This window comes from Danio aesculapii, chromosome 22 (genome assembly GCF_903798145.1).
Source record: "Danio aesculapii chromosome 22, fDanAes4.1, whole genome shotgun sequence".
NCBI classification, from domain to species: Eukaryota; Metazoa; Chordata; class Actinopteri; order Cypriniformes; family Danionidae; genus Danio; species Danio aesculapii.
Genome location: NC_079456.1, coordinates 6,269,323 through 6,291,701, shown reverse-complemented (window position 1 = coordinate 6,291,701; position 22,379 = coordinate 6,269,323). Strand labels below are relative to the sequence as shown.

General features: G+C 34.3%; 1 protein-coding gene across 1 annotated transcript; it reads left to right on the top strand.

The window, feature by feature from the left end:
• The first annotated feature begins 2,218 nt into the window (after positions 1-2,218).
• Positions 2,219-21,345, top strand: LOC130216573 (uncharacterized). The gene is made up of 11 exons (XM_056448468.1): positions 2,219-2,554; positions 6,374-6,667; positions 7,773-8,072; positions 9,435-9,545; positions 9,677-9,706; positions 11,394-11,495; positions 13,005-13,043; positions 13,634-13,669; positions 14,940-14,978; positions 15,120-15,476; positions 17,784-21,345. Exons 1-11 carry the CDS (start codon positions 2,512-2,514, stop codon positions 17,924-17,926), a joined length of 1,494 nt encoding a protein of 497 aa, XP_056304443.1. The 5' UTR covers positions 2,219-2,511; the 3' UTR covers positions 17,927-21,345.
• The last annotated feature ends 1,034 nt before the right edge of the window (positions 21,346-22,379 follow it).

Genomic DNA, 22,379 nt, shown 5'->3' with positions numbered 1-22,379 from the left:
TTGATCGAGAGAATCCCTCTTACACCACAGTGCTACATTACATGTCGTTTGGGAGTAGGGGGAAAGTGTTGTTGGTTAAAGCTATGAAACAAGAGGTTCTAGACGCTAGAGGGCGCCAAATCATATTATTTTATTATTATTAGTTAAAGCTGTCTTGGTTGTGAAATCTTACTAAAAATAGGAAGAAAATTGTAAAATGATAATAATTATAATAATAATAATTATAGTAATTTAACGGTAAATATAAGTGTGTATGAAAAACAATGAATAAAGAATAATATTATGAATGACAAAATGGCATTATGAATAATAAAACAGACATATATGAACAAGGCCAAAACATACAATAAGACATATCAAATAAACAAAACACAGAAGAGATGTTAACTCCAGTTCTCATACAAAAACACTGAACCTTTGTTGTCATATAGCCTATTTGTTAGCTAATTAAACTAAACCTTCCTTGTAAAAACGCGCAATAATATTCATAAGTGTAAATAATAAATAAATTTACTAACAGACGATTTCAACTACTTCAGTTTCTTTTAATTTCTAATCAAACCCCAAACTTCTTGCACAACCCTCTTAAAATTCACACAAGAGTTCACACTTGCAGTTGTTTCAGAATAAAGCGTATTTGGCGTGCTGTCAGGGGAGAGGGCTCTGAGCTCGGGGAGACACCCCAACTCGAGTTATTCCCCTTATCAGGAAACCGAGGAATTGGGATTCGAGCGAAGTATCTAGCCCGGCCCCAGAACGCTCACCCTGGGATTGTAATGCTCAAGAGGTGAGGTGTCGGGGTGGTGGAGGGATGTTAAAGTCGTGAGATGCAGCAGGTAAGACAGCTTTGGTATATATAGGGGTTTGGTCAAGAACTGATTGGATAATAGAATAATTGTCAATGACGTATTTGATACTGAAACTTCTGCGCGTGCTCCGAAATTTGTTTACAAAACATCACATATACGTCGCATCTCTATCCACGAAGTAAGCCTGACATGTTCAATTGATACATGAGGAAAAAAATACATTTTGAGATGGTTGATTTAAGACGTCAATCAAAACCAACTGTTGGGGTGAATGCTAATAAATTGCTTTTTAGAAAAAAAACATGGCAACCTTGATTATTGTTGCTCAGATTTTCAAGAGAGCAAACAAAAAGTGAAACTGAAAGCACTTTGTGGTGCTCTTGGTCAAGGGACAGAACACAGATTGTTATCTCAAGATCTTAATCTACTGTATGGTTTTAGACATGAGAAAACAATTTAACTGAAATGATTAAATATAAATTATGCTTGTTTGATAGATTCTCAAATACAACTTTTCCATACTTTTTATATCCTAACATCTGTATAACCTTGCTTTCCTTGGAACGTGCACATAAAGAAATCCCTCTTACACCACATTGCTTCATTACATGCCGTATGGGGGTAGGGGGAGTGGGGGGAGTTGTTGGTTAAAGCTATGAAGGGATATATGTTAAAGGCCCTAGAGGGCGTCAAATCATAATATTTTCTAACATGTGTCTTGGTTCCGATATCTTACTAAAATAGGAAGGAAATCGTAAAATAATAACAATAATAATATTTTAATGATTGACATTATTTTTATTTATAAGTGTGTATAATAACTGATTATTAGTGTATGTAAAATAATGAATAGTCAATGGATAATTTTATTAATAATAAAATTACATTATGAAAAACAAAACTATTAAAAAGGCAAAAAACATACAAAGCTAATACAAAAAAGTCTATCAAATAAACAAAACAGTTCCCAGACAAAAAAAAAAACAAATCAATAAAACAGACACACACACGCGCGCACACACAAACGTTTCAGACATATAGCCTATTAGCTAATTGAAATAAACATTGAAGTAAATAATGTCTACTTGGAATTTCTTAATACATTTAAATGTTAAATAAATTAACTTTCAGCCAATTTAAACTACTTCAATTTCTTTTAATTTCTAATTAAACATCAAAACCCCAAACTTCTTGCACAACCCTCTTAAAATGATTAATTAGCATATACATCGCATATATCTATCCCCGAAGTAGGCCTAAAGGGTCATAAATTCCCAAGAAGAACTTGAAAGTACTTCATGCTTCATGCTAGTTGACCAATGAGATAAACAAAAACCACGTAGACTATGTGTGTGTTTGTAAAACACATGTAACCTATTTCCTGATATCCGATATCCTGAGTAGGTGGACATGGAGTAGCCTGGAGCCTATGTGTCCTATGAGTATCTTGGCAGAAAGAAGTTAATCATTGCGTGCATTATTTGTAATTATTTATTGTCACTTTTCTTTCTGAAACACGATTATTTTTACACGAGTGATCAAGTGGACTTTAGTCAGATTTGTCTCCATTCAATTTGGTGTCGAACTGCTTCAAACCCTGAGCTGTCCGTTCAGACATGCTGGGACCCGACGAAGATTTCTATCAATCCGCTTTTATCATATTGCTCACTCGGATTTTACTTGTCGGATTTAACTCAGAGAGATGAAGATATTCACTTTTTTAACTGCATCATTACTAATGCACAGTAAGTATGCTATAACTGTTTACTGTATAGACTGATATACTTTCGGTTTAGAAACAATTACATAATTGTCAGTTACAATGACATTCGTCTAATCTAATGCCGTCAGTCTGATGTCACAACACGTGACAATACCTGGTGCTTTAGAAATATCTATTTACAGTAAATAACTCCTAAACAGTGTCTTGAACTTGAACTTTGCGGGACAGTATACTATATGTGACTTTGCAAGGCGGGGCAAGTGTGGAGGAGAGACGGATTTATATTAGCAAAGCACGCAAGTATAGCTACATACAGTAACATACTTTAAGTGGCCAACATAATAAGATATTTGCATGTACGTTTACCTGCATCAGATTTATACAGTATGTCGGATGTGGACGTTTTTGGCGCGGACGTTCTTGTGCGATGTGTAGGTCTGCAAGTAGTTTACTCTAAATCCACGTAATAGTCTAATTTGACTTCGTGACCGTCTGCTGTCAATATCAGTTAAATAGGAACTATTCTGATATTTTCTTTAGCTATTTTTCACTGAAAGACAGCCGTAACAATATATATTTTTAAAAAGAACAATATGAAGTTTTTTTTATACACTTACTAAGTGTTTAAAAGTTATAAACACTTCATATAGGCCCTATATAGCTTACTGGAGTTATTACCTAGCTAACAATTTTGTGTTTAATAGACGTCTAATAGACATCTAAACGTAGACAGCTTGGCTAAAACAAAGCAAAACTTGAGCTGTCAGTGAAAATCTAATAGACATCTAAGATTAGCCCACTAGTCGTCAAGTAGACAGACTTTATATGTGTAGTCATATATTTCTGTTTATTTGATGACTAGTCTAGTTTTGGCCTATTTAGCCTTTAGCTACAAATTTAGCTACAAATTTAGCCTTGTTTTAGACAAGACGACTATGTTTAGACGTCTATTAGACATCTATTAGACATCTTTTTAAAAGAAAAAATGCTTGCTGGGTCTATTGGTAATGTTGTAGTTTCAGTGATAGTAATAAGGCAGGGCATAGCAATCATTAAACAGATCCATATAGGCTACCTTTCATGTAGCACAGTAAAAGTGGTCACGTGGTAAAAGTTTTATCAACAGGGCTTCGCTCTGAAAAGTCCAAGCTCATAAGTTGTAAATGACACATTCTTACATCTTGAACACAGCAATGTCTACAATATTACCAATATGAATAATAAAAACAGACAAAAAGCAAATGTTTTGCGATGATTCATATACATAGAAGCACTTGGTTAATTGTTTTAAAAGCATCATGAACACAGCATGTATTGTAATTTACACACATGAAGGAATATGCTTGGTAATTGTTGATGTTGCCTTATAAATGTGTGTTAGGGTTTTCATGGTAGTGCTGTGCAGGAACTGGTGATCCCTTTTGGTTTTGAGGTTTCCAAAAGCTTTCAATAGCCTAATTGTGGGGGGGAAATGGAGGTTGTGTTATTGATGCGATCAATCAATAAATGTTTGCCGCTAAATGTTTCATAGAGTTTTATAAAAGGGTTTTAGAGTTTTATAAAAGGGTTTTAGAGTTTTATTAAAGGGTTAAAGGTTTTATAAAAGGGTTTTTAGAGTTTTATAAAAGGGTTAAAGGTTTTATAAAAGGGTTTTAGAGTTTTATGAAAGGGTTAAAGGTTTTATAAAAGGGTTAAAGGTTTTATAAAAGGGTTTAGAGTTTTATTAAAGGGTTAAAGGTTTTATAAAAGGGTTTTTAGAGTTTTATAAAAGGGTTAAAGGTTATATAAAAGGGTTTTAGAGTTTTATGGAAGGGTTAAAGGTTTTATAAAAGGGTTAAAGGTTTTATAAAAGGGTTTTAGAGTTTTATGAAAGGGTTAAAGGTTTTATAAAAGGGTTTAGAGTTTTATTAAAGAGTTAAAGGTTTTATAAAAGGGTTTTTAGAGTTTTATAAAAGGGTTAAAGGTTTTATAAAAGGGTTTTAGAGTTTTATGGAAGGGTTAAAGGTTTTATAAAAGGGTTTTTAGAGTTTTATAAAAGGGTTAAAGGTTTTATAAAAGGGTTTTAGAGTTTTATTAAAGGGTTAAAGGTTTTATAAAAGGGTTTTTAGAGTTTTATAAAAGGGTTAAAGGTTTTATAAAAGGGTTTTAGAGTTTTTATAAAAGGGTTTAGAGTTTTATAAAAGGGTTAAAGGTTTTATAAAAGGGTTTTAGAGTTTTTATAAAAGGGTTTAGAGTTTTATAAAAGGGTTAAAGGTTTTATAAAAGGGTTAAAGGTTTTATAAAAGGGTTTTAGAGTTTTATAAAAGGGTTAAAGGTTTTATAAAAGGGTTAAAGGGTTTATAAAAGGGTTTTAGAGTTTTATAAAAGGGTTAAAGGTTTTATAAAAGGGTTTTAGAGTTTTATGAAAGGGTTAAAGGTTTTATAAAAGGGTTAAAGGTTTTATAAAAGGGTTTTTAGAGTTTTATAAAAGGGTTAAATGTTTTATAAAAGGGTTTTTAGAGTTTTATTAAAGGGTTAAAGGTTTTATAAAAGGGTTTTAGGGTTTTTACAGTATGTGTACCTCACCTGCTCCGGTTATCTTATTGGTATGAGCCATTGTTGGGGGGATTTGTAAGTTGAGCTAGAAAAATATCTTCATATTTACCAAGGCAGTGCATTATATTGAAATATTGATAAACGATACATTGAAATGTGATGAATAAGCGATTTAATACAAATGAATGTTTGTGTGCCTGTCATCAACACACCCTCTGAAATTATTTTCAGCACACCAGGCAGTGTAGTTACAAGTCAGCACACACCTCTGAAATCAAGAAGGCTGGTTTTCTTGTCCAAATATCTGTACTGAGTGTTGTATGGGTGTTAAAATACCGTATGACCAATCCATCAAGCCATGTTCAGAAGTCAATAAAACTGTACAGAAGTAACTTGACTCAGTTTCAAGTCCTGATTGTTCTTGATGTTTTTAAGGTTGATAAAACTACACCAGTGAAGCGAAGAGGTGGTGATTTTATTTAAATTATTTAACTTTTTTTTATTGTTAGATTTTATAGAATAACACTGTTATTGCATTAAAAAATCTAATTTAGTCCCAGCTTACCACTTAATTACTTTACACATTATATTTTTGCAGTCATTATATTTTATCATGGATGTGTTTGTGTACACACAGACAGACAGACAGACAGAGCGCGCGTTTAGCTTTGCACTCTTTTTGCATGCAAATGTGACAGGCTACAGGTTAATCTCCACTGCTGTGTGGATATCTGTTATGTTAATGTACAAAATAAACCTGTCCACAAACCGGGATTGAAGCGTCTTCGTTTATAATTGTTCTGACACGCGGCTGTGCTGATGAAGTAAAGCTAAAGTGAATCGCTGTAATTCATGACACTAGTGCACTGTTTTAAAACATTTTAAACTTGTGAAACTCACTCTTGATCACGTTTGATGATGATTGATGATGACTGATGATCCTAGAGAACTGTACAGACCTTTTATTCCTGGTTGCTTTGCGCTCGTCCTCTCTTGTTGATATGATTCTAAACGTGACTACCGGGACATGTTAATATGCGCACCAATTCGGTGGGCGGGGGGGACCGCACTCCTACGTCAAGTTGCGGTCGGTTTGAAAACCGCTCCAATTGGTCCACCGTTTTTATGTTGCTAAATTGAACAAAAAAAAGCACTGTGTGTGTTTATATCACCCCAATATGACGGTCTATACACCATACATGCACATATGTCTAAACAGCTTGAAAAGTAGATTTTTCACCATAGGTGCCCTTTAAATTTGCCAACAAACTGAACTGATGAAAAACCCTTTGTGTTTGTTTCTCAGGTGTGTCTGGCGATGATGAAGTGAAGTCGTTATTTGTGACAGAAGGAGATTCAGTCACATTATACGCTAACGTAACGGATATACAAACAGATGATCTGCTCATTTGGACTTTTGGACTGGACAATACTGTCATAGTTAATAATTTTGAAGTTAAGAAATATAGAGACAGACTGCTGGTGAACCAAAAAACAGGATCTCTCGTCATCAATAACATCACAGTGAACTTTTCGGGAATTTATAAATTGGAAAACATCAGGAAGAGCACATACAGGTTATTCAGAGTTACAGTCTATGGTGAGTAGCTAAAGTCATTCATTCATCTATTTTCCTTTGACTCAGTCCCTTTATTCATCAGAATGAACCGCCAACCCAGTACTGGGAAATTTCCATGCACTTATTCACAAACATACACTTCAGCCAATTTAGTTAATTAAATTCACCTATAGCGCATGTGTTTGGACTGTGGGGGGAAACCGGAGCACCCGGAGGAAACCCATGCCAACACGGGGAGAACATGCAAACTCCACACAGAAATGCCAACTGACCCAGCTGGGACTCGAATCAAGGACCTTCATAGTGTGAGGCGACAGTGCTAACCACTGAGCCACCAGAAGCATTAATCATTTAGATTAAAATACTTAGATTAGTCCTGTTGTAATAAACTAATGAACCAGCAACCTTCTTGCTGTGAGGCAGCAGTGCTAACTACTGAGCCGCCATGTTGCTAAAGTATTTTAGTGTAATTACTTATCTCTGATGTGCCGCAACTAACATGGTAGCATTTTAATAAATGTTACTTTTTAAACATCTCAAAACGTCTGAAATGTTTGTCTATACAACTGTTCAGGACAAAGCCAATATATCCTGATTGTGACCAATAACTTTGGTACAGTCCAACCCTATAAGAGGCTGTTGAATGCTTGATTCTGATTGGCTGATGAACATTCTAAGCTGTGCCGTTATTTTCAGATAAACTGACGCCATCTCACAGCGTTTTTTTAATTTATTTAGTGACTAATTCGTATGAATTCGTACAATCTCATATATTAATATAGTATGATTTGCTCATCTCTAATGATGGTTGGGTTTAGGCGCGGGTTTTGGTGTCATTACACCTTTTAAAAATGATACGAATCAGCCACTAAACTGACAAAACATAAAATAGTTACATTTCCTCGCGAGATCAGGCTGGAAAAATGCACAGCTAAAGTAGTTCCGGCAGGTTTTGAGCGTATTATAGCTTCATATCACTACTCTAAATGATTCCAGCTATTTCACAGCTACAACAGTCAAAAATCACATCAAAACACAACCGAAGGCTTTTGATGAGATGTTTAAGAAGTTAATCCTACACACAGGAGCATTTATTATTATCAGTGTATGTCTCTGATATTTCCAGCTCACCTGCCTGTTCCTGTCATCATCTTCAACTCTCTTCAATGTCCATCATCGTCAGGATCATCAGACTCTAAATGTGTCCTGCTGTGTTCAGTGGTGAATGTGAGCGCTGCGAGTCTCTCCTGGTACAAAGGAAACAGTGTATTGTCCAGCATCAGTGTGTCTGATCTCAGCATCAATGCTTCTTTACACCTGGAGGTGGAATATCAGGATAGAAACACCTACAGCTGTGTGATCAATAATCCCATCAGCAACCAGAGCACACATCTGGACATCGACACACTCTGTCAGACATGTAAAGGTACTGTATATACATCGATGTGCAATAGTACTGTGCTGATGATGAGGAAATATGTGCTTTAACATGTAATAAAAATTTAGGGTACTGTACACTTTGGCTTTCAACTGACAAACCTGTCAAATGTAGTCACAATTTCAGTAGTTTGCTGTCCACATATAGACAGACATAACCCATGCCACTTAGCAAACTAGCAGAAATAAACAACAAAGTGGTGACATCTACACTGACATCTACACAACCCACCCCTCACTAACAAATGTCCAGAATTGGTTTCATACATGAGATCATATGTCCTGTTTTGACAGCTACGCCATCGTAAATTGTGAAAATAACCCATCGAAGAAGGCTTTAAGACCCATGTTACTTTCATATTTCTTTTAGGATTGGGCAATAAAATCGGTTTTAATATTTATTGACCAAACACCATTGTCAATATCGATAAAAAAAGATTTGGTATGAAGCGCTATAGTTTCATTAAAATGTGGCTGCTGAGCACCAGCCTTGGAAGGAATGCCAGTAAGCTTACGGTGTAAGTTTGCCATTTCCAATAAAGGCACGTGACTTGCATGACGCACACATTGGTGCGATGTACACATGTTGTGCAAGCGGCACGCACATACACTTTTTGGTTCCTTTTCTTGTGCATCCCACCCACTAGCTCCCCATCTGAAAGATTTTTTTTAGCATAGGGGGTAATGTAGTCATCCAACTTCATAATTTGTAATGCTGCAGTATTTGAATAATGGTTAGTTCCTTTACTTTAAAGCTCAGATTTGATTATCATAATTTATTTTGTTTACAGAGTTTGAGTTTTAATGTATCATATTGACATCTTACAGATGTTGATCCACCCCCAAAGCTTGCTTTGATAGTTCAGTATTTATGCTTGCACACAGTTTGTAACATTTTATTTATCAAGTGTAAGAGTCTCTTTAACACTTAAGTTTATTTTATTATAAAGAGATCAGATATTTTGTTTAAATATTTTTGTTTTTGACTATGATAACTATTTGCCTTAGTAATGTTAGTAAGTTAAAGTAAAGTGGGTAAAAAATCCTATTATTCCTAAATGTATTGTTAAAAAGTATTTAATAATTATCGAATATCGACATTTTTTTTGCAATATCGCCCTGCCCTTGTTTCTTTATTCTAAATCTTTAGGAAATGTTTTTGGTACATCAAAAAGTGTGGATATGATGACCACCCGACAAGCTAATCCAGCTAAAAATAGTGCCTTAAATGTCACTAATTAAATAGAAAATAAGGTGAAAAAAAGACCACCCCTTTCAACAGACTGGCTATAGGCATGATTGTGAAAAAAGTGTTTTCAGGTTGAGATATGTCTCTGCTTCTCCTTTACAGCTCAAGGACCGTCCACCAGCATGATAGTGGGCATATGTGTTGGTCTACTCCTGGCAGCAGTTGCAGTTGCAGTTGCAGGCTATTATTACCTCAAAAAGTCTCCAAAAACAAGTAAGCTATCTTAGTCAAATTTGAAAAAAAAAACTTTAAAAAAACGACCCTGTTAAAAGTACACTGTTTAATTAAAGATCATGCTAGAGCAACTCTGACTTGTGGAATCTTCATTGATTATTTTATCTCAGATCAGAACCGAGAACATCCATTGAATGAAGGTACTATATTTTTTCTTAATATTTTTTGTATTTTTCTTTATATAAACTGTTTGAGATCTGGTTTCATTCTGTTTTCCCATTTCTGTTAAAGCTATAATATTTATTTGTCTGAAATATTAAAAATGGAACATGGATATGCAGTGCTGGTTTGATGTTATTCCTTCTGAAGATTGATTGTAAATACAGCGCAATAGTCTTAGATCAAACTACAACATTTAACCATAAATTTAAATGCTAATAAAATGCAATTGATTTGAGTCATTATGCTAAATGACTTTAGAAAGCAGATTAAAATGGGCTCACTGTAATTGTGAAGTCATTATCGCTTTAAAAGGTCATTATTATTATTAATATTATTATTATTAATATTATTATTATTATTGTTGTTATTTAAAGCTTATTGCTTCTGTATAAAAAATATAAGGTCTAGCCTTCTTGATGATTTTTCTTCAGTATTTGTAATTTTCATGCCATTCAGTTGAATTAGTTAATTGCACATTTTAAACATTTTTAAAAACACATTACTTTTACAGAGTTAAGTATTCATACAGTATAGACATTTTAAATATAAAAAGCCAAATAAATAAATAAATAAATATAATGCCAAACTGGCAATACAAATTGAATTGACAGCCAAATACAATGCTATTGAGCCAGTAGGGCGATCTGTGATGTTTGACCATGTGCTAAAATACACTAAGTAGAAATACAGATGCTTTTCTAGGCCTTACTCACATCAAATGCGCTTTTCAGGTCTCAAAATGTAAGTCGCACCACACTGCCTTTTGTTGACTTTAGCAAAATCAGTGCGCTTTGCTTTTTAATGGCTAGGGAACCTCTGTATCGATTGTCTTTGTGCTGGAGCGCATGACATCAGGCACTTTTTTTTCAACTGCAGGCGTATAGAGCACTCATCAAATATGCGAGATGCAGCAGGCGCTTAAAGTGTGAGTCACGTGGGGTGCATTAACAGCACGCAAAATTTAAGAAAACTTTTAAAAAGGTACCTGTCATGGCAAAAAAACACATTCAATGTGATCAGGGCCCTGACTGTCCTTATAGGCAGCCCCCCTCTTTTTATGTAGTACTTTACTGCAGCCTTTCTCATACCACCGCCCTTATCTTTATTTATTTATTTATTTTTTTTACTATTTTTATTATTTGTTTTTATTTCTCTTATACTTGTTTCTTTTATTCCTGTTTATGTAAAGCACTTTGAATTGCTACTGTGTATGAAATGTGCTATATCAATAAACTTGCCTTATATATTATTTTCTCACACCCAGCTATTTTTATTTATTATTTTCTTGCATTTATTATTATCTTGCAGATTTTTTTATTTATTTATTATTTTTTATTTATTATGTTTTATTTTTTATTGCAGAGAGCAGCACCACATAGTTGATGACGTAAATATCTTTTGACCCAACAGTGACACCTTGTTCACCTTGCATTTTTTTTGCCAAAAAATTCTGATCTAAAAATAGATCGAAAGCAAAGGCGGCACTGAAAAAGCAAGAATAAATAACGGAAAACTCATAAAAGCTGAATACATTTTGTACTTAAAATAAACAAATGAAGATAATGGCACGACCAGTGAGCTAATGCTATGCTAGTAAGCAAAACAATACTTTCTACAAACCACAGCTTATGTTTATGTATAATCAAACTATTTGTTGTATTGTAGCTGGTCAACTGCCCCTTCTCCCGCCTGCTGCTAACAACGAAGAGGCAGGCCCAGGAATGCTGCCCAGCACCAATCATGAGCCCATCACTACAGAAAGGGCAGGTAGGATTGCCACTGAATAAATATAAGAACTAGAAGTATTATTATGAAGAACCAGCGGTTCGTTTGTGCTGAGAATATGATCCGAACTAAAACAGACCCAACCGCAAAAAAGTACTGCGCCCTTTTGGACTAATTCAGCTGCCGTAGGCTGATGCGCTGTGCAATATGAAATGTGGAGGAAAAATATTTGTTGACAGCGCTTTACCAATAATTTTCATCAGACAGAGAGAGAGAGAGAAGGAAAAAACATTAACTGATGGATCGTTGCTAATATTTCCGGAAGTTGACCATGTCGCAGTTTAGCAAAATTAATTCACGCCTCCTCCTGAAGTGACGTGTGATGCATGGTCGCAGACCGCGATTTTACGTTTGACATTCATTAGACATTCGATTGCTACTTTACCGTGGTCCTTCGCCGTTTGCAATGCATTAAAACATTGTTTTCCAGCCGCAGTCACACTTCATTCTCGAAATGTATAGTTTGTCTAAAGTGATGTATACAAACTATATAGTATACTATGAGCAGGGATACAATCAGCCAGCGCAGTCGTCCCTCCTTTGTCAAAAGAGCCATTTTGTGTCTGCCGGTTTGTTTACTTGCGGGAGTTCCATTGCCATTTCCCCACACATGAATACTGACCAATCGGAAAGTTTAGAAAGTATGTTTAACAACATCTGGCCAATGAGTGATGTGAATTTTGTCACATGACTGCATTTTGGTTCTTTTCAACTGGTTCAGACCAAAGCAATCAGTGTGGTGTGAAACGACCCAAAGACCCAAAAACTTCTACAATGTATCATTTGTTACCCTTGGTCCGGACCAAATGAAGCGAACTACAGATGTGAAAGTTTAATCTTTCTATTTCTAAAGATGTTCAATGAATAAAATATTATTTTAATAAATATATCTGGTTCATAAATCTGCTTTGTTCAAATACTCCAAAATATATGACCTATATTCACTGAGAAATGGATAAAAATAATCATTTTGAAAATGGGGTGTACTCATTTATGTTGAGCACTGTATATGGAGTGTTTTTAATGACATCATGTTAATGTAGTCAGTTGTAAACTAAAATGGGCCGGTCTAAGGCATAACGTCCAATTCACACGGGGCTTCAGCATTCAGCGTGTCTAAAGTTGGGGTTGACCCAATCGTCATAGCAGCGTCAGCCAATGAAATTAGTCTGCAATCGGCTACTGTCTGAGCTGGGGTATTTGCATAAAGTGACTGCATAAATTCCCAAATTCTACAGCTAGCGACATTGTTAAAGTGGTGCCAATGGATCCACAAATCAGTTCGGCAATGCTTGACGCCCTTTAAAGTGATTGGGAAGCGTTGACGCTGATGCACTGTGTTAATGGGCTGTAAAATTCCAGGGCTGAAAATGAGTCCCACTCTGGCCCTGTATGCTAAATAGCTAAGAACAACTAAAAATAATAATAAAAGCACAACACTGAAACCACCAGATGTAATTCACTAAATTATTATGATTATCATTTGAACAGTTCCAGCTCCTGTGGACCAGGTTGATAACCAAATCACTGGTAAGATTTTGCAGTAGCACCGAATCTCTGATTTTAAATGACTATTACAAGAAATCATAATTAACAAAAAATATATATATATATATTGTTCAAACAGTTCAGGAAGAGCAGACTTCATTTATGCATGGTAAAAATTTGGATTACTTTACCCACTGTGTGGTTTTGTTTGTCAAAAATCTGCCTTTAAATAGAATTGTTATGCGGCTTTCTGGAATACTTGATTCTGATTGGTCAATCACAACATTCCCATGTATAATAGTCCCCAATAACAAACAATTGAACGAATAACCCTGGCTCATCCAGGTGCTATGAATCTTTTTGACTGTAGGTGAATATATAATATATACGTATATATGCAGTGGAATGAATCGCCAATTACTCTGGCATATGTTTTATGCAGCAGATGCCCATGCTGGGAAACACCCAAACACTCTTTCATTCACACACATTCATATACTATAGCTGATCTTGTTTACCCAATTCACCCATACTGCATGTCTTTGCACTGCTTAACTCATGTATTGAGAAACATGAACAATAGCTATCCAATTGAAAGCATGAGAACTTAAATCTCATCATTGTTTAAACAGGTGTAACTCCTGGGGGAAACAGTCACCAAAATAATGGTAAGATATTATTATATGATAGATTTCACTGAATCTTTCTGCACTGAAATAAAAAGGATTCATTGGATTTACATTTTTAAGGCAAGTGGTTGCAAACAATTTATATGGGTTGAATTTAATCGAACAAGTTAAATCATACCTGTCAACATTGGGATGTGAAAATAAGGGATATGGCATAAAAAATAAGGCATATGCCTCTATAATAAAGGATCTGCCGCCCAGCCCCCCTTTAAAAAAATCCCCAAATTACTAAATATGTTCATTTGGAGCTGTTTCATTGTAAATAAACAGTTAAATGGTCAGTAATATGTTTTATTATTATTATTATTTACAAAAGAAAAATTTAATGGTATACATTAGCAGCAAATACATTACCAAACAGTTCAGCTTATTAAAATTAAATGCTATTTTAATGAAATAGATTCAAGCTCATTAGCCGTTTCTTCACTGTATAACTTACACATTCTTATTAAAGAGCAACGAATGAATCTCCTATTTATTTAGATTTTTTTCATTAAATTAAATAACAGGTGTGACAGATCTAACGTTATAATGAAAGCTTTCAATTGCTTTCCTAACTTTTATGCTCATTTAGGACGCAATTAGTTGTGTTTGAAAAAAAAACCCCAACCAAATCAACATCTTTAGATATTATTATTATTATTATTATTAATTATGTGTATATATCTGTTGTCCGCACCCAAAACCCAGACTTTCACTCCGCTTCAAATCACGTGTACAGAATCTGTTTGGCAAACAGCGTCTATTTATCACTATGGAGCGCGTCAGCTGACAGTCATGCACCACTATATGACTGTTTTGAGGATTGCATATGAAGGGGAGACGGCACCTGTAATGAAACCGAAAGGGAATCCAGCCATAAACAAAGCGAAAGCACAGAACAGACTCACATTTAAGAGCAAGGGCGGCCCCTGGGGGTTCGGCGGTATGGGTCGCGTATAGGGAGGCTCGGCTCTTTAATGTTTATTTGCCACCCTTCAGAGAAAGACTGAAAATACGGGAGAAATACGGGAAATACTTTTACGGGATGATAGCAGGATAGAACTGTAAAATACAGGAGAATCCCGGTAAAAATGGGAGGGTTGACAGTTATTAGTTAAATGTAGTAATGTTTAACTTAATTTGTTTGTTCAGCCCATATAAATTATTTGCAACCACGTACATTAAATAAACGTATTAAATCCAGTTAACCATTTTTTCAGTGTGTGTGTTTGATTACAAATCAAATCAAGATCTTTGTCTTCAGCAGATGCGGAAATAACCGTTCCACACAGATATTTACCAAACGGCAAGTTACTGTAAAACATTACGCTTTCATTGTCCATTACAAGTAATCATAAACAAACAAACCTCTGATTTGGTGTATTACTGTTTGAACAGGTCTGGACAAATGTGATCCTTTACTTGCATATATCAATTTTTTCTCCAGATATATTTCATGATGAGCCAGATCTATTAAGGAATATAAGAGTGAAGTCGGGAGAAAGCATCACTCTAAAGACTGGTGTCACCGAAATAAAGAGAGATGATGTGGTAAAATGGAAATATGGGGATTCCAGAGTATCTGACTGCACAACCTTATTTAAGGTCATAGCTGTAGTCTATGAAGGGAGCAGTAGGTGCAAGGAAGGCCCTGATGGAAGATTCAAAGACAAACTAGAGTTGGACCGTAAGACTGGAAATCTCAAAATCAAGAACGTGAGAGTCAAACACTCTGGACATTACAAACTCAAGATCGAAAGCAACACACACCCACTTTCCAAAACAATCAAAGTCACCGTACGTGGTGAGAAGTCTTTATACTTATCAATGTTTTCTATTATATAGCTGTATAATAGGGCTGCAGGGTATTGGAAAAATCTGACATTGCAATACTTTGTTTTTCTGCGATATGAATATAATTCCACCAGATGAGTTGAACAGCTCTATTTGGAAAGATTTCATTCATTTAGATAAATTGGGACGATCAAGTCTTGTTCTATGCAGTGCATCTGCATAAATGATAATAAATTACAAGCACATATAAATGCAACAGAGCAAAGAAAAAAGTTAAATAAACAGCGCTTTATGGTTTTCTGGAAAGCCAAACAGTATTCAGGCACAGAAATTGAACAATCAAACATAAAATAACGTGGTCATCATTGTATAAATTATTTAAAAACAATAATATTTGGTTGGTGCAAATAGCCTAGTGGTTAAGTGGGCCTACATATAGCTCCCGAGTTTGATTCTCAGCTCGATGCCCTGTGCCGATCCTTTCCCTCTCTCTGCTCCCAATGCTTTCCTGTCTGTCAGCCACTATATTATCCCAATAAAAGGTGAAAAAACCCTAAAAATAGTTATTAAAATAATAATAATAATAAAATGAAATAATATCTTTATCGTTTAATCTTTAATAAACATTCTAATCTTGTGATGTGACTTTTGTGGATAGCCACATTGCGATTTCGATGCTCAAATGATATATTGTGCAGCCCTACTGTAGAATTAATTATAATGACAACAAGTGTTTCCATGTTAAATGTTTCACTTTTACTAAAGTAATTGTTTAATTTATTGATGTCTAGGAGAATAAGCACCGCTACTTGCTTTACTAGGTGTTAATACTTGCTACCAGACTGTTGTATTGTAAAGAACCTGATGAGCGTCATACTAAAATCAGTGTCTGAAATCAAGCCATGCATGTTTTTACCAGTATATGCTTTGATTATAGGGCTGCACAATATTGGGAAAAAATGACATAGTGATAGGCATGGGACAATAACCGCTTTCAAGGTTTACCGCAGCTCAGAATAGTCAAGGTTTTATAACCGCAAAAATGTTCTGTTATACCGTAACTGGGGTATATGTTCACATGTACTGTATATGGTTTATTAGGGTTGTGAGATTTGGGGAAAATATCTAAATGGCCAGAATGAAAGTGTGCTCACTCAATTGGTCCCACACAGACGGCAATCACGCATTTGCTTTGCGTGGGGGAAGTTAAATAATATATCGCGATTGCGATTGCGATGTCGTTTAATCGCACATCCCTATGGTACACTTTAAAAAATGCTAGGTTATTTTAACCCAATTCTGGGTATCATACAGACTAAACCTTAGTCCATATTTTACCCAATTTGGGTTTAAATAACCCAGCATTTCTTAGAGTGTATATGTTTTTTTTTTACGTGTTGTCAAAGACTATTTTATTTATTTAGGACAACAATATATCCAGCGGCAAAGGAGCATCCACATGAAAAGTTACCTATCAGTACACGATTCAGCAAACATTTGAAAAACAATCGCTTATGCACCAAAATCCAAGCATGCTATGGATCTGAACAGTGCAGTGGTTTAATTTATATCCAACATAAAGTTGTTGTTTTTTACCCAGACATTTAAAGTAACTTATTTTAGAGCAGTAATCACAATACCGTGATATTCCTATCAAAGGTTATCATAATCTTATACCAGCCCATGCCTAAATTATGATGTTTTGTTTTTTCTGAGATATGAAAATAATTTCAGCAGATGACTTGAAAAGATTAATTTGGAAAAAATTCATAATCTTATATTGATTGGGATTATTTTGTAGAACAGAAAATGTGCATAAATCAAACAGCATTTTCTGGAGAGTCTACTGTATTCTACTAATACAGTAGTATTACTAACAACTAATAATAACTTACAACTAGTAATAACTAATTAAACATGATTAAGTTACCCTTCATAGTCTTTATTGTATAAAAAAATGACAATTAATCTTTGATAATACTACAAATATTATAAATTCTTATACACAAATGGTTTCACTACATGTAAAATCTCCTAGGCCAGTCATACTGTCGGCCTTAAAAACAAACCAAACAAGCGAATGAAAAACTTTCACTCTATTAAGGTTAATGTACTCTACAATGTGACTCAAAACTAAACATTCCTAATGGATGAATAAAATAAAACTAAACTTAACTAACACTGCAGATCCTTCGATGTGACTATTGCGAATTTGCACACTGGGATATAGATGCTGAAACAATATATTGTGCAGCCCTATTTGATAATGTTCCTTGCTTTGTCTTATCATTTTCTTTCATTCTTGATTTTCTGACAGCTGGTACAGCATCTGTGTTGGATGATCCAAATGATTTGTCCTTGATACCAGAAGAGGAACCCCAAAACACTACTACATATTCGGTTGAGCCAGCCAACACTACTTTACCATCCAATGAGGACACAGATGAGGAGTTGTCTTAGTTATAAATGGTGGGGAATGGAGACACAGCTGACTAAAGTCATGCCACAAAAAATGCATATGAGGCATGTTTAATCTGCAGAAAAGCAATGCAAAAAAAACATACATAAAGGTGGCAACACCAAAGCGCCAAAAATATGAATTTACGTGCACACCGGCACTTCATCTGTGCACTTTTTAAGTTAATAAATACATATTTTTGGAGCTTTGGTGTTCTCACCTTAATGTATGCTTTGTTGTTTGACAAAGCACCCATTTTAGATTGATGTTACGTGCTTTTGTGCATTTTTTCTTACAAAAACAATGCAGCCATAAAGGTTTCAGATTTGCATTTACGCCATGTTCTAACAACACACAATGTCAAAAGATTTCAGCGACAAGCAGACACCACATGGGAGAATTATATATATTCCAGCCATTCAAAAGCACAGAAACTAAATGGACAGGTTTATAATCCAATTAATAAGCATGAAACCTCATTAGCATTAATAAAAGTATAGCATGCATGATGCTACATAGAACTAACTTTTATGTTTAAACATGTTTGCTAGTTATTACATTTTTAAAATCTGAGGTAAACCCCAAATAACTGCTGGCGCCTTCAGTATGGCAATTCCAACACCATTTTTCTCTTCCTGATACCTGAGCTCAGGATATCGGCCGATTCAGAATACTGAACTGATACCTGAGTGTGTATCTGTAGAAATATTTGTGTAAACTACTAGCCTTGTATAAACTGGCAGACAGTTCAGCCACAAATCAATCGATTCAAGTTTTACAGAATAATAACTATAAAATTCACTGCAAAAATAAAGAAATATCTAAAAAGAATATGAATAATACAGAAAAATATATTATTTAAACTTAAAATTCAGGCATTTTTGTAAATAAAATAATGCGTTTACCTCTTCTTTGCTGCTCTAACAATGGTTGTTTCTGTGCTTGCAATGTTAAGCAAAGCTAGCGGGCATATGTCTCATTAAAAAAAGATGGTATTGGATCGGTTTATGGTTTCAAATATACACCAATACTGATGCCAAAATGTTTGCAGTATCAGTGAGTATTTTCAATATTAGTATTGTTATCGGAAAAGCCCTACATAAAATGGTATTCAATTTCACATTAGTAGCATTTAATGCTAAATAAAACACATCATCAGCACCTAAGGCGATCTGTCACAGTAGAAATTATTGTCATACAAAAATGGTAGCGGATGCTTAGGACAAAAACTCATTTGAACATGGAAAAAAATGTCACATTGAATTACATACACTTAGGACATGGTGTTATCTGCAAAAATGACTAAAACATTGTATTATGTAGGTATACTAGGCCAGTATTTGGCACTGCCTTTTTGTTAGTGAACAATAATGTACCTGAAAGGAACTGACAACATGCTAATGGCGGCACTGTTATGTCAAATTTGCTATAAAAAAATGGCTATACTATGGCTGCATAATGCAATAAGCTCTTTTCTGTGATTGTTTTAAGACTTACAATATTTGCCTATATGTGAAATGAATAACAAAACCGTCAAACTACTTGCTTTACAAACCAGGGAGTAAAAATAAAAAATACTATTATTGCGCATGTTTGTTCGTGCTTAAAAAAGTTGTTAAAAAAATGTATTGAGCATGTCTACATAACATGTAGCTACAATATAATTATTGCCATAATGAGTGTTTATATAGAAATATGACAGCATGTTGAAGAATGTACTTTTAAAACAGCAGACAAAACACATAAAACCTTTTGGCCCTATACATCCCACATGAAAAATTACAGTAAATACTAGTGTTTTTGAATTGATTCAATCTTTTGTGCTAATTATAAAGTTTACAATACACCACCGTTTTCTGCAGTAAAACCTAAAGTATACAACATAATTTATTACAGTTTATCAGTCCACAAGATATGCAGTGGCATTCATTAACAATGTGTCTATGCAGTATAACACATTGTATGGATCAAAACGACTGTAATATTTATCAAGAGAAGTTATTAGTTAAATTTTCGGTAATGTTTGTGTGCTTCAGTGAATCACATTTGTATCTATTTAAACTTTAAATGATATCTTAATGATTAATAAAACATATTTTCAGCGTTTGAGGGATGTTTAGTGTATTCTGATCCACAATATGCCCCGATTAGCTATTTCAGAGGTTACTGTCGGTCAAACTATGCAGCTAATTTGACGTAACTTTTAAGCTGTAACTAAAAACAACCACCTATTTTACTAGAAAAGTTTCTTGTGAACACTTACGATGTCTATGATTACCGTAGATCTGCCGGTTTTACTGTTGAATGAACCTTTTTTTCCCGCACAAACTGATTGGCGCGATTATGCGTTCACAATGGTGCGAACCATTATAGGGGTGCACAAATGGATATTTTATATTAACTAATATTTCAATTATTTATATAATTATTTAAGATACATGTCAGAAACTATTTCTCAATATTAAAGGACTGAGCCCGATACATCTCGTTTTGACGTCCTTAACGCCGCATCAATCGTTAATTGGGAGTTTATCCTCCCCCTAAAAAACTGTAAGTCGCACCATGACAACAGCAACAAAATGTGTGGTTGTTTTATTTCACACCACTATGTGTCTCACAGGGATGCCCAAACTCTGTTCTGGAGGGCTGGTGTCCTGCATATTTTAGCTCTAACCCCAATTAAAAACATTTGAACCAGCTAATCAAGCTCTTTTTAGGTATACTAGAAACTTTCAGGCAGGCGTATTAAAGGAAGTTGGAGCTAAACTATGCAGGACACTGGCCCTCCAGGACTAAGTTTGGCACCCCTTTATTGTTTCTGTACTGGATGGTTAGTAAGAAATCACTTGATTGTGTGGGTCTGTGTGTGTTTTTGTGCAATATTACTGTGAATTGTTTTGGTGATATCTGCTATTTGTTGCAAAAAGGAACCAAGCACAGCAATAAAATTACATATACTATTTATTTAGAAAACAACGAATTAATTAAATGCAATCATTAACCGCTGCGCTACTGTCACATGGTGTTGAAAACTGTTGGTTTCAAAGCAGTTTTCATTAGTTTCACCCTAACACATTATCATAAAACACAAACATTTGCATCCAAATTATTTAAAATAAGAGAAAAAAGAAATATTGAATCTCATATTGTATTAGAGTTCACCAGGGATTGATTGTATTATACTTATTATTTCAAAATAACTTATGTCCTATTTGCAAACAATGTTTATAATTTTAATGTGATAGTTTTAAGTACACTTTATTTTCATACTGTGATACTATGCGGATGCTCAATGTACTGTAAATTCACTCAGTACAGTATTGTGAGATATTAATGAAACATTTTCGACTTTTATGAAATGATTCTGTGTTTTTGTAACAGCAAGAGTTGTCAAGAAATGTTTTATATTTCTAGATTATTTTTAAACATCTAATAAAATTTATAAATATATGCACTTTTTTGTATTTTTTAAGGGTACTTATGTTTGTACTTCCATAGACTGTGGTCCTACAAAATAAAAATACACAGCACACACATATATTTTATAAATAAAAACATATTTTAGATGTGATTGATTTTCACAGCACTACTAAACATTACATACATGTTCCTTTCTGTTCATAAAGTAATTAGTATTGCGTAAATACACAATGTGAATGATAATTACATAACTTTGCATTGTATGGATGATAAAAAAAATCTCTAAATAAGTCTCTCATTGACAATAATCATAAAACATATTGACTTTTCAGAACAGGATAGGAATTTATACTCACCACTATTTGTAGGTTAACGTGTTGTTATCAGTTGTTGAAGTGTAAACCACACTGGGGAGAATATACAATCCATGATATAAGGGTTTTGCAAATAAGAGCTAATCTACTGTTCAATCAAATTCTTTTACTGGGGGTTTTCAATTAGCTCCTTAATCAAAGTGCAGCAAAAGGGTACATTTTAAAAAATATATCCCAAAAAGTCATGACAACAAATGATTTTGTGTTACTTTAACTTAATTTATTCAGCTAAACAGGTTTCAACTACAATTTTTAGCTATGCAATTTTTTAGCTATACAAAGTGTAATTAATATTTTTATAAGTTGCGATGACTAGAAAAGTTAGGCAAGGAAGATTTTTTTTACTTGCCGTTTATAGCTTAAAGGGATAGTTCTCCCCCAAAAATAATAATTTTCTCACTATTTTTACTCTCCCTCAAATTTTTTTCCTCAAATTTTTACTCTCCCTCAAGAGGATATCTTGAAGAAAGCAGAAAACCTGACTTCCATTGTAGAAAAAACAAATACTGTAGAAGTCAATGATTACAGCTTTCTTCAAAATACCTTCTTTGGTGTTTTAAGAGAATAAAGAAACTCAAACAGGTTTGAAACAAGTGAAGAGTGAGTAAATCAGGACTGCGCAATATTGGAAAAATGTAACATTGCAATATTTTTTTATTCT